The sequence below is a fragment of the Vigna radiata genome, chromosome 8, assembly GCF_000741045.1.
Source record: "Vigna radiata var. radiata cultivar VC1973A chromosome 8, Vradiata_ver6, whole genome shotgun sequence".
Classification (NCBI taxonomy): domain Eukaryota; kingdom Viridiplantae; phylum Streptophyta; class Magnoliopsida; order Fabales; family Fabaceae; genus Vigna; species Vigna radiata.
The window spans coordinates 42,657,529-42,671,448 of record NC_028358.1 but is presented as its reverse complement, the minus strand read 5'-3'; the positions used below and the strand labels follow the sequence as shown (position 1 = coordinate 42,671,448).

At 28.3% G+C, this 13,920-nt stretch overlaps 2 protein-coding genes across 2 annotated transcripts in view; both read right to left on the bottom strand.

The window, feature by feature from the left end:
- The window catches only part of LOC106772066 (CWF19-like protein 2), a 21,075-nt gene extending 12,716 nt beyond the window's left edge, over positions 1–8,359 (bottom strand). The window contains exon 1 of the mRNA XM_014658219.2: positions 8,269–8,359. The gene's annotated coding sequence lies outside the window, so the exon portion shown is untranslated. The remainder of the gene's footprint in view (positions 1–8,268) is intronic.
- Positions 3,601–6,817, bottom strand: LOC106772068 (CWF19-like protein 2). The gene is made up of 7 exons (XM_014658220.2): positions 6,682–6,817; positions 6,341–6,544; positions 6,085–6,255; positions 5,686–5,924; positions 5,060–5,417; positions 4,488–4,700; positions 3,601–4,102 (listed from the first exon to the last, which is right to left on the bottom strand). The coding sequence occupies exons 1-7, from the start codon at positions 6,793–6,795 to the stop codon at positions 3,764–3,766; spliced, it is 1,638 nt and encodes a 545-aa protein (XP_014513706.1). The 5' UTR covers positions 6,796–6,817; the 3' UTR covers positions 3,601–3,763.
- Positions 8,360–13,920: the final 5,561 nt, after the last annotated feature.

Genomic DNA, 13,920 nt, shown 5'->3' with positions numbered 1-13,920 from the left:
AAAGTAAATTTAAACTTTACTTAAACTTGTCTGAACAATTTTTTTTATTGACTTGTATAAACTTAAAGCATTTGGTTCAACTCGTTTTCCTTATTAAATTTTTCTTTTGTATTTATATTGACTCATGGCTGAAAGGTTCATAATACACTCGTTTAAAGAATTACTTTTTGGCTTTTATCATAAATAGAATTCACTCAATCAAGGTCTTGTGTTTAAATTTGTGAAAAATCAGCAATGTATACCATACATTTGGTTTCCATACGTAGATATATAGACATACGTAGATATATAGATATACTGGTGAATGATAATGATATTTAGATAACATTTTTTTGACAACACTTGAACATCATTTACGTTTCATTCTGTGATTGGTTCAAAATTACTCCACAATCAATAATAATACTTATAAACACCACCATGGATCAATCACAGAATGACACATAAATGATATTCAAATGTTATCAAAAAAATATTGTCTAAGTATTATTATCCGTTTGGTGAATGTGATTGGGTCAATTAATCATAAATAATTCAAGCTAATTAGATGTTTTTCTTACATCACATATTGCTTCAGACCAATACTAATGGGATGGAGAAGCTATAACCTTTACCTTTTTTTTTTCACACAATCATGTATAATATGAACTCAAGGCTTCTACTTGGTTTGAAATCACTTGAAGAAGGTAGCTTTTACTTCTAGGAATAAGATACAAAGGAAACTTACTTATCTTTTTGTCTCTCAGAAGTAGAGAAGATTTTTTGGTTTTGCATTGAATGCAAATGCATAATGAGTGATTGCACTTTCTTACCAGCCAATGTGGAGATAGAGATGGAATGCAATAATTAACTGCTCTATCTCTATCAAGTTAGGTTATTTTTTTCTTTTGATTAGGGGACAAAAAGAGAAGGGTCCATGTTTATATTCCATTTCCATAAAACCTATAGTTGAAAAAAGAGTCCAGGGCTATTATTTGGCAAAGGAACCTTCCACTTGGGGGAACATCAACCATAACCAAAGCATTCTTGTTCTTTCTTCATATTAATGAGTGTCTTAAGTTGGATGATTGATAATGAAATCAAATAAAATAATGCTGCTAAAAGATGTTGAGATTAGTAAAAGGAATTTTTATTGGAAGAATTACCCACCTAATGGGCTTTTTAAATTTACACTCAGATGAGTGAAGCATTTATGGGCCATTTCTGCAATGTGATTGCCTTTTTCATGCTTTGTCTTCCTGCACCCTTCATTACTAAATACATTCAATACAATTTAAGAAGATTAAAATACCCCTTTTTTTACTACATCAGCTTTGCTGTCACCACTTACTTCTATGATTGCTGTCGTTGGAGAGGAGATGAAGAGAGAAAAAAATGCTGATACAGAGAAAGATAAAAGAGAGAGAATACCTTGTAAAAAAAAATTCATTTTACAAAGCTTGGTTTGGAAATCCTATTTTAAAAAGATATGGGTTTTTCTGTAGTTTGATGCATTAGTTGCGGCTCTTCCTATATCCGAGTCAGGTGAAGAAGCACAGCTTAAGAGGATAACAGAACTACANATATGGGTTTTTCTGTAGTTTGATGCATTAGTTGCGGCTCTTCCTATATCCGAGTCAGGTGAAGAAGCACAGCTTAAGAGGATAACAGAACTACAAGTGTGTATCTCACACCTCACTTTTTATGTGATTGACTGGTGAACTTAATAACAAGTAATCTAATTGTTACAAACAGTGTTTATGCTTTTACATCGTTTCTGCATTTTTTCGCCTTCCAGGCTGAAAATGATGCAATAGGCCAAGAACTTCAAAAGCAGTTGGAAGCTGCAGGTTGTCCAATTCTCTCTTTATTTCTGAACTCTGAGCTTTATTTCTTGATTTCTCTGTATAACAAATGAAACTGTAAATTCATGTTAGATAGCCAAACTGAGTTTTAGAATCTCCAAAAGAAAAATCATACATGCAAAAGTAGTTTCTTCAAGCAATATTAAGCATTTTATGGGCTATACAACTGTAGTAGTTCGGTGAAGGCTGGTATCCATCTGTAATGTACATTAACTTATAATTCTGACTGAAAATGCAGCTGTAATGTGCTTTGGACTTTAGGATGTCTAGAGAAGGTATGAGTCTAACTAACACTTTGTGTTCTTGATGTCAGAGAAGGAATTGAATCAGGTTCAAGAACTGTTTAGGCAAGCATCAGATAATTGTTTGAACTTGAAGAAACCAGATGACAATTAGCTATTGACTAGATCAGAGTGATGAATTTGGCCAGAAGTATCCCAACTTGACACAAAGCAGGGACTGGTGCAGCAAGGTTTTCCTTTTCTCCATGAAGTCTTGGTTAACTGAAACAGTTTATTTATTTTTTTTATTGTTGCAACTTTTGTATGACGCATGATGTTTTGCGAAATCCATAGTTGTTACTGTAATTACATTCCTGCTGTCCATGGAGAAATGAAAGCCTTATGGATACTAAGTGTTTTTTTTACCATCTTTATTTATGTCATTTTCTGAAAAGTAGGCATCTTATAGTGACACCTTTTTTTTCGTTAATGATTACAGTTTAATGTTTTTCTTAAATATTGACAATAATAATAAGTGTGTTACTTCTTAAATCATTTTTATTAATAAAATCTCATTCTGTTAATAAATTTATTTTTTATGTTGTAAATTTAAATATTTCTTTAGTTTCCTTATCAACAAATTAGAAATATAATAATTAATGTTGTATTGAGAACTGAGTAAAAAATATTAGTTTACTTAATCTTGGTTAAAATATTAAACGATGTTTATTATCCATTGCTTTTAGACTAAAGATTTAAAATTTAAAACGGGATCAAAAGTTGGTGAGTTATGATTATAGATTCAGTTTCCTTCTGTTTTAAATATAAGTTTTGTAGTTGTAAGAACCCTCTTATATTTCTTGCGACATTTACTTGTTTGGATTTTTATTTTCTGTAAGTTGCGAGTCTATTCCATTTCTCAAATTAAATTATTTAATAAAAAAATATTATTAAATTAGTGAGACATTTATGAGGGAAATATTTTACCACATAAAGGGATCCAAGCGAAGTACTTGTACTAGAAATAAATTTCCATCTTGCTATCAATGTGAAATAATTTGACTTGAAAATTAGTGAAGGGATTGCTATATTAAAATTTAATGCTTATAGATTTCATATAACATTATACTGTAACTTAAGACGGAATAGACTTTCATGCTAAGTAATTAATCAATGTCATTCTCCTCGTAAACCATTTAAGAGACTAGCAAGGGACTACAAAATGGATGTTTCCCTCATAATGTAATCACTAATTTGTGAGAAACTAAAAGAAAATTATTCGGTCGATAGCTTTTATGCTATTTTGTGATTTTCTTGTTACACAGTTCCGTGGCATCTTGATTAGAAATAATAACATTAATTTAAATAAATCTGTAAAATCATTGCAAAGTTCATATGAATAAACCTATAATTCTTCTAAAACAATTGCACCATCTTGAGTTCCTTATACCGGTGGGGATCTAAATACAAAATATTTAATTTTCACAAGCTAAAATTGTAAATTTGACAAAAATAATGTACAGTACATGAACAACTAATAAACAATAAGTCACATTCTTTTTACCTTTTTTGAAAAGAAATGAGTACATAGCACCACCATATTCATTTCTATCACTAAGATATTGTATGCCAGAGCAGATTACAATGTGGATTAACTAAATCCTTAAATCAAAGTGACATGAAGCTGTAAAATGTTTGTTAGGAAGTTTCATGAAGCTGTTTTGTCCAGTCAAAATGATCCCACTCTTTGGAAAAGCTTGCAACTAATTGCTTTTGTACCTCCACGGCCTCGTAGCGTCTTCGTCTATACATGTCCTCTTCTGCCAATTGCAGCATGCCTCTTAGCACATTCAACCCGAGGCTGCTATTAAATTGTTTTTCATCATCAATAACATGGACAAAACCCTTGTTTAGACCAAATTCAACGTAGAAATATGGAAAGTGCTTGGGAATTGAATTACGCAATCCCTTTTGACTTGTATCAATAAGTTTCTTGGCATTGTGCTGGCTCCACTCATCTTCAGCTTCATCAATCGCCTGTGATGAACCCAATTTAAAGAGTTTAAATTTTTAAAATGCTGGTAATAGAAAACTAAAAACAAATATTAAATGTAGTTAATAATAATGGATAGAAACAAGACAACACGTATCCGTACATCATAGCTACCCTAGCTACACCACTAGTGTGTCACTGTTAGGAATCAAATATAGACTGCTATAATAATTCAGTTCGATAGCACAAGAACCAAGAAAGAAACTCTAGAAGATTAATTTCATGCTGGCTTTGAACCCACACCATTACGCAATTATGTGCAGCCTAAAAGATTGGTAGTTGATTTCCCGGATGCATAAATGAAAAACATCGTTTTGAAGAGAAAGACAGTAATCAGGACAACACAGAAAATAATGTTTGGCAGCTCACCTTTTTAAAGTACAAAGGAGCCTCTTTGGCAATATCTTGGGGTAAAGGAATGCACTCAACCATACAATGCCTTCCTTGCTGGGCTAATCCCATCACTGTCTCAAGAAACACTACCTCCTTTTCTTGCTTAGCGAACATCATAATTAGGCACTTCTTAAAGTTTCGAATTTCTGTCCACACATTATCGTCCACAGTTCTTGTAGCTGATTCATGCTGTCAGATAAAAGGAAAAGACAGAGTAGCAAGGTTAAAATTCCATGAAAATAAAAAATAACCAAGTTCTTATGGCACAAGACCAGGCGGCTCAAAAATCTGTACAGCACTTTCAATTCAAGTCAAATTAATACAACCTAATGTTACTCCGAATTCATGCAATAATACTAATCTACCAAACTATTATCCCAAGTTCAAGAAAGCAGTATCAAATACACTTAAATTCCCATCACTATCATCCATTTGAATATTCTCCTGGACCTATATATCACTCATATTGCAGGGATTGTGCTAAATAAACAAAAACTTCACTGGTTTCAACTCCTAAAAAAACCGACAGTAGCAGAAATTGAAGTCACCTGAATTGGTAAAATGCAGCAATGACCAGGAACCACGGGCTGCCACTGTGGCAACATAAGATATGTGAAATTTGCGATTGAAACAACAAGATGCATAGGTCGATTTGGATTTTCTAAACAAAAGAGGCAGCGTTCTTGCTGAGTCAAGAACCGATTAGTCTTTTTTTGGATCTTGCCGTCATCACCTGCTTGCTTCTTTCTACTCTTTCTGCTTGGGCCATCCTCAAAATCATATTCATCATCAGCCTGAGTGGAAATACTAAACTTCTTGTTCTGCATTATCTTGCGGGCAAGATGCATATCAGCATCATCTTCTCCTTTCTTCTGTCCAGCCGCAGGTATCTTTTGCATAGCATACCTTAAAAAAGTAAAACATAGCCATTAAAGCATTATAAATATTACAAGGATAATAAAGCTCCATTAATAATAGTGTAACACGTCAAACATGATTACAAACATAAAAAGAATAAAGAAAGGCAAACTAAAAATAAATAACAAGAGAAACTCGGTTTTTTTCTGTAACATGAGAAATTTTATCTTGGGCATAATGTTTTCACATTAGAAATGAATAAACTGCGAGTGGGATATGGACGAGAACACAAACAAATACACAGACAGCCAAATACCTGCTAGCAACACTTTCCAAAACAGAGCCATCAGAATTATTACTCATCATGTTACCGAAATTTTGCATGAAGCTTCCATCATTAGAAAACTTATTTAGACTAGACACTGCGGCAGAGATTATCCCAGCACCCTCAGCTACCATGCGTTGGTGGCTTTTTCGCTTTCCCCAAGATAAAGAATCTTCAACTTTAGGTTTTCTCATTTCATGGTGACGAACAGAAACATCCTTTAAGTAGTCCTGCTAGCATTTCATTGGTCGATTTAAGTAACGTACAACAGATTATATTTCAAAATTTCAGAAAAAATGTGATTAACATCATAATATTTATTGGACATAAAACAAGTTGAAGGAACAAGAAAGACACGTAAAACAGTTATATATTTCTCATCAAAGTTACCCTTTTATTAGGAGCCCTTCCACCATGCTTGTTAGAATCTGGAGAGTTTTCTTCCCTTATCCCTTTTTGTCTATTTTTTATAGCACGTAGATGTGCTCGAGCAGGAGCAGCTGCATTAGATGCAACCGATGCGGTCAACTCACCCAGAGAACCCCACCTTTCTTGCACAACCTGCACATATCAATATAAGTAAACATCAATTTTTTACAGCATGACAAAGATGCCATTTTACATAGGAACAGAAAGGCAAAATAACCTCATTAAAGTTTCGTCCTTCTCGAGCTGCTTGTTCTTGTGAACGCTTTAAGGCTTTGAGTCTCCAACTTGCTCCCCCATCCCCAACAAGGGAAGAAGATAGAAGCTGGTCAGCACCAACTTTAGCTCCATCCTTTTCTTCTGGGTAACCAGTTCCACTATCCTTCAAATATGGATTCAGTTCCTTAGGATTTACTTTCTTTGGCTGAAAAAGAAAGCAAACAAAAGCAAGAAAAAACTAGTCAACATAAAATACTCTCTCCTCCATAGAGGACAGCAAAAGAATATAAATATATACATGTGTTAACAGACAGGAGGGAAAGATATTTAACAGAGACATACCTCCTCAACAGGAACCTCCTCTGGTAAATTCTCCTCTGTTTCCGCAACTGCAGGCTTCTTACTTTGAGCCCTGAGCATCCAATCCAGTCCCATTTCTTTTCTCGCAATTTCCATCTTACTAGGAGAATCGTCCCTTTTCTTTGATCTTTTATATATATATATATATATATATATATATATATATATCTTATAAATAGATGAAAAGAAATCTTGCTGTAATTTAATTAGATTTAGTGATGCTGATAAAAATCGTATCTAAATAGAGTTTAGGTATTATAAATATGGATGAAAATTTTTACAATCATATTTGAACTTATTGTTATATCAGAAAAATATTTATTGATATGATTCAATTTTGGATATCTATAATCTGTATTATATTCCTATTTTTATTCAACCAATTATATCAATCAATGCAAAGACACTCCTTGCTTTAATTAAAAGAAATTTACTTGTTAAATGAATGATTAAAAAAAAATAATGAAAAATTAAAGAACATGTCAATTAGTTGCCATATAAAATAGTTTAACAATTAAATTTCTAAATCTATATTTTAGTTTAAGAAAATTGGATTCTACCTTCTTCTTCGGATTTTATTTAAATGTTCAAAAACCATTTTTGAAAAATATTGTTTACTAAAAATATTATTTATTTATTAAATTCATATTAGAAAAAGTAACCATAACTGACCTAGACCCTCTTTAAAAAAAAATATTAATAACAGTAATAAGTAAGAACATAATCAAAATAAATATTGAAATTAAAAAAAAAAATATTCGGTCAAACATTTATTATGTTTCATAAATTTCCATTTATAGGATTAATAATTAGTGCAATAAATTATTTATAATTCAAAAAACTATTATTAATTTTTTATAATAATAATAATAATAAATATTAATTTTTTATAATAATAATAATAATAAATAACAATAACATTTTTTAAATTTATTATTGAAAGATGTCGTTGATCAAAATAGAATTTTATTTAAATTTTTGAGTTTGAATTTATTCAAAAAATTTGGGATTTGATTGTTCGTATTAGATATATAGACTAAAATCTACTTGTAAATAATTTTCACATTAAAATTGAATTACGATTTATTTTTAATAAGTTAAAACTTAATGATTAATATTAAATTAAATATTTAAAAAAATATTTAATTAAATATTTTTAATTAAATAACTAATTAAATATTTTTAATTAAATAATATTTTTAATGGTTATATTTTTAGGAAAAAAAAACATAAAGTATCAATAATTTAGATCCTCTTTAAAAAATAATAATAACAATTATGAATAAATAATTAAGAAAATAAATACTGCACGAAAAATACTGTACCGAAAAATTATAATTATAAATATTGTACTGAAAAATTAATAAGTGATCAGTAAATAATTAAAAAAATATTTAAATTTATAATTTTCTGAAATTAAATTTTTAACATAAAAAATAATTTCACATTTTTTCTTAAATTAAAAAATATATAAAATCTAATTATATAAAGAATTTGAATCTTAAATAATTAAATTATGAATTTGAGTCTTAAATAATCAAATTGACACCCTAAGAGGAACAAACTTACCCTAACAAAAGAATAAAAGGTACCGGCTCGGCGTATCCTCCGGCAAAGCAGGATGGGAAGAAAGCCAAGCCACCAGCGATGGTGCCGTTTTCTTTAGATGCCACCGCTTTGAGGTTCACTCTTAATGGTGGTTGAAGTCATTAACCTCGTTCTACTTTTTTAACACAAAGCCAGTATGTATGTAAGTTTATTATAATATAAGAAAGAATATAAATCTTATTATTTATTTTATTTTGTTGATTTGTTTTAAAAGTTAACTTTTTAATCATTTAATATTTTTACTTTCTTTTTTATTTGTACTTATTTTATTATATATGAAATTTCTTTTACTTTTTATCTATTTATTTTATTTTTAAATTTTTAATTTATATTTATTTTACTGTTATATATACAAAAATTAGAAAACTCATTTCATATATTTATTAGACGAAAATAAAAAAAATTATTATACAAGTTTATTAATACATTAAATAAATTAATAAAGAAAAAAATATTAGATGAAATTATCAATGTATTAACTAAATAATCTAATAATGCACATTAGATGAGTAATTTATATATTTATTAGAGAACTGTAGTAATATACATTAAACAAGTCTTTCAACACATAAATTATACGAGTTTGTTCATTTATCAGCTAATTGAATCTAACAATACAGATGAGTCTATTAATACATTAACTATAAGAGTATAACAAAAAACTACAAATCTAACAATACATATCAAATGAGTTGTATCAACAGATATTATATGAGTTATTTCATACATTGATTATATAAGTTTAATAATACATATTACTTTAGTATGTCGATACATTGATCAATAAGTATTACAATACACAATACACAATTTTGTCCATACACTGATTATATCAACGTAACAATATACATTATACGGGTATGTTCATACACAAGTTAGATTAATATATTAAAAGTCATTAGACGACTTCATTTATTCCATGATTATGCAAGTTTTGCAATATATATTAGATAAATGTGTTCATATACTAATTAAAGGAATCTAATCCTACAAATTGGACGACATTAATTATACAAGTAAAACAATTCATATTACATATTATACACTAATTTATATTTTTAACAAGTAAACTTTACATGCACATTATTTATACTTTTAAAGATTTTATTATTTTTTTTTATCTTTTATAATATTTTTACAAAATTTACTATTTATATTTTTATAAATAAATAGACTTTTTAAACTAAAAAATATTTTTAAGGTTAATTTTATTCAAAACTTAATTATAAATTTAACAATATTTATTATTTTTCTCTCGTTCTCTAATTCTTATTTAATATACACACAAGTCAATATTAACATGTGTCTAAACATGGGTTTAAAACTAATTAGAATTAGAATTAAACAAAAAATAAATAAAAAAACGAAGAAAAAAAGTAGTCACTAAATAGTTTGATAATAAAAATTTGTTGAAAATAAAATAAAATAATGAAATTATCTTTTAAATTATTTGAAATAAAATTATAAATGTTAATGTGTTTCTATTTATTAGTAATTTTTTTTTCTATTAGTAATTTTTTATTCAAATATTTCTTCTTCTTATTGTTATTAAAATAAAACTATAATAAAATAAAAGGCAAAAAAAATATTAAAGAATTACTGAAACGTTCATAATAAATTATCTGATTACAACATAATTGATGTTCAGTAAAAAAATTTAATAGAGATAATTTTGTCATTAAAATAAAATTTTAAAAGTAAATTTAAAATGAAACTAGTAATGAATATTATTATTATCATCAAATTGTAAAATTAAAAGATTGATTTCTAATACTTTAGAATAACCATGGTAAAGAAAACAATAGTTATGGAATAAAAGTGTGAAAGTAGTATGACATTAATGGTTAAGTTATAAGAATAATTTAGATTTTTTTTTATATGTTAGGAAATAATTTAATAAAAATATTGAAAATTAGTATAATGACTATTTAATTTTATATCAAACCAACCGTGATGCAAGTGCTAAGTATATTAGGGGAATAGTAATGTGATTATTTCAAGATTAAAATATTCTTCGACTCAAGTTAATTTTAACACGACAGTGATTAACAAATTATCAGTTATCATCTCATTCAAGAAAACATTATATTTGAATATTCATACTAATAATATGTTAAAATAATTTATAGTATAGATATGTACATAACTATAATAACTAAAAATTATGAGTATGCTTATTTAAATTAATAATATACTTAAATAATTTATAGTAATTCATGTGCTAACTTTTGGAAAATTATAATCACAATAATTTGAAGCTTATTAGTGTAGTTTCACGTGTTATATTAGTAAGTATGGAAATTTAAAAAAAGAACTCATGAGTTTTGGATTGTAATACATGAAATTTTAGCTATTGCTTTTAGAGAAAATCACAAAACTTTCCACAGGAGCATCCATTGAAAAATTTGTGAAGCCGCTTCCTGTCTCTAAGGATGATTTTCCATTTTAGTAAAAGGAGACCATAATAAACATTTTAAAACCAATATGAGGACCACAATAAACATTTTTAAACAAATATGAGGACTAAAACGAATTTTATCTGTACAATTCATCAAATATTTGCCAGTTGGCAGCTCCGCCGTTAGCAGATTTAACGTCATTAGCAAAAAGGACTAACTTACACAGTTTTTGCAAAAAGTAAGACTTTATTGAACTTTTTAAAAAAGGAGGACCACTTTCAGCAAATCCCTCAAAAAGAGGGACCAAAATAGGTATTAAACCTTCGTATTAATACGATGACAATGCTCCTGCACTGGGCCGGGCTCTAGATAGGTGGATTATTTACTCGAGGGCCTTGGGATACATTGCATGGGTAGTTTCTTTCCGCACCTCCAAACATTTCCCTTGAATCCCTATATAAATAAAGTTCCATTTTTACCCTTCGTCCGATTTTTACAATTTTGGAAGTAATTTCCCAAAACGAAAATTGATTTTTATTCTAAAAAATTAGAAATTCACTTTTATAATATGCTCTGAAATTAATAATCCAGAAAATCATTTTTACAGAAGTGAAATGGTAATTTTTGAAATTTAATGGGAAGCAAGAAGCAATTGCCAGCAAACCTGATCTTTGCTTAACTTTTGCTACCTATAGGCCTTAGGGTTTTGAGAAACCTCCCTAAAAAAATTATATAATCAGGGGGAGAAAATTTCTCTTTCAACATTTATAGGGAATAAAAAAATTATTAATATTTTAACAATGATTTATAAATAATTTTAAAACCATATTTTGGAAAAAAAATCAAATGCCTTTTACCAATTAAGTAATGTATAAACTAATTCTAATTTATAAGCAAACTTATTTTTTTAAGAATTATGAACAAACAAACCTCTGTAAATTTTTTTATGAAAATATTATGGTAAAATTTAAGATTTAAAATTAATTTAAATGTTGATGCTTAAAAAAATATGCAAAGTGATAAAATACTAAATACTTAACATATGAAAAAGAGTATAACCTTATAAATACTTTCATTTAAAATGAAGATTTAAATGTAATATATTTGATCATGTACAGCGTGAAAGCACGACTTTTGTATTATATTTGACGAAAAAAAGAACAACAAATACATAGGTAAGAAAAAGAAAAAAAAGAGAGAATAATATTTAGCCAAAGAGAAATATAGAAAATTAAAATAAGGTAATGATTTTTAGACGATCTAATTTAAAAATTATTATTACATTATTATTTTTATTATATATATATATATATTATCATTTTACGTACTATTAACAATAATACCAATAATAAAAATACAATAAAATTAACAAAATAAATCAACGAAATCAAATTGAAAGAAAAATTAGTATGTGATTTTGGATATCTCTTCTATGTAACATAAAGCAAAAGTCAATGTTTAATTATATATCACATAAAAATTAGTGTAAACCGAAATTTAAGATTTGGAAAAGAGAGAAATGAGTTTTATTAAGAAAATTCTTTTAAAACACGTAATCTTTAAAAAAAACCGTTTTTTTTTAAACTGTTTGACTTTTTTTTTAAAAGTTTTTGTTCTTTGTTTATGTGTTTGAAGACCATAAACTACCAAAGTGATTCTTGCAGTGAGATCTTAAAGTCTAACTCATTAATATCTCAAATAGGATAGGTTTGTTTTCTGTTCATATTTTTGGATATGTTGCTTCTTTCTTGCATGCTAATCTTTTTTGTTTTGCATGTGAAGTATGAGTCTTTTATAAAATTATCTATTGATCAGTATTCCTAACTGTATGTCTTGATATACTTATGTTTGTGTGAACAAATAGAACTTTGTGTGCATTTGAAGCTATTTTAGTCATCAATCAAACAAGAGAAGCTAAATTACCCGATAAAAACCGAATCGAATCAGTTTGGCTCGGGTCGGCTCGGTTTAGTTTGGCTCGCTCGGGTTGGCTCGGTTCAGTTCGGTGCTGATTGGCTTGGGTTGGTTCGATTTGTTTCAGTTCGATTCTACTTGGTTCGACTCGATTCAATTTTGTTCGGTTCGGCTAGGCTTTGCTCAAGTATGTTCGACTCGGCTAGATTTGGCTAAGCTAGGTTTGGTTTGGCTCAACTCGACATGGTTCGTTTTGACTCGGTTTGGTTCATTTAAGTTCGATTTGGCTTGGTTCTTTTAGGGTAATTTAGCTTTCATTACTTTATAATTGACTAATATGTTTTGGATAGTTTAAAATTGCTCAAAATGTACAGGAAGTTCTATGTACTCCTTCGAACCATAAAAGCACGATCAAGGTACACCGTTAAGATCACTAATGAGTAGATAGTCTTACAAAAAACTCAAAATTCACATGCAAAACAAAAAAGAGTTAACATGCAAAGAAGAAGCAATAGACCAACAAAGAGGAGGAGAAAACCAACTTACTCTATTTAAGAAACTGATCAGTTAGATTTAAAGATCGAGGAAACTATGACGATCTCTAATCTTCAAAAACATAAACATGAAATGAGAACTTAAAAAAAAAATAATTTAAATAACTCTATAAAAATAACTTTTAGAGAAATTATATGTTTTTAAACGGATAAAAATGTTAAACTTTACTACTTGTGGGTCACCTAATTTCATTGGAAAGAAATCACACTACTTTTAACATTACTTTAAACTTTTTAAAGTGAAGTTAAACTCACTATACGATTTCGATCTAGGAGGAAAACTTATATGGATAAAATATAACTTTAATTAATTATAATTTTTTTTTTCAACTGAAATATACAAAAATGACATAACTTTAATGTAATATGAAATGACTTTATATAAGTCCAGCACGACTTCACTTAATTTTCTTTTAAAAAAATTAAAAATTATATCATAAATAAATGCATGAGTTTGGAGGACTTATCTATAATTGTAAAAAAATTAAAATTATATCATAAAATTGAACTATTATAGTAAAAAAAACCCAAGGAAGGAGCTTAATAGACAGTAAATTGTACATAAATGGAGGTTTTAAGTATGAAATTGAAATAGTGGAGAAATAACTGTAGAATTTTGATGTAGGTTATGGTTGATTGATTTGAGGGAAGAGTCTAGAGCTTAGGAGAGGAAGTAGCAATGGTTGATCCCAGAGAAGAGAAACATGTACGGATAAGGATGGTGACCATGGACAATAATGGAGGCC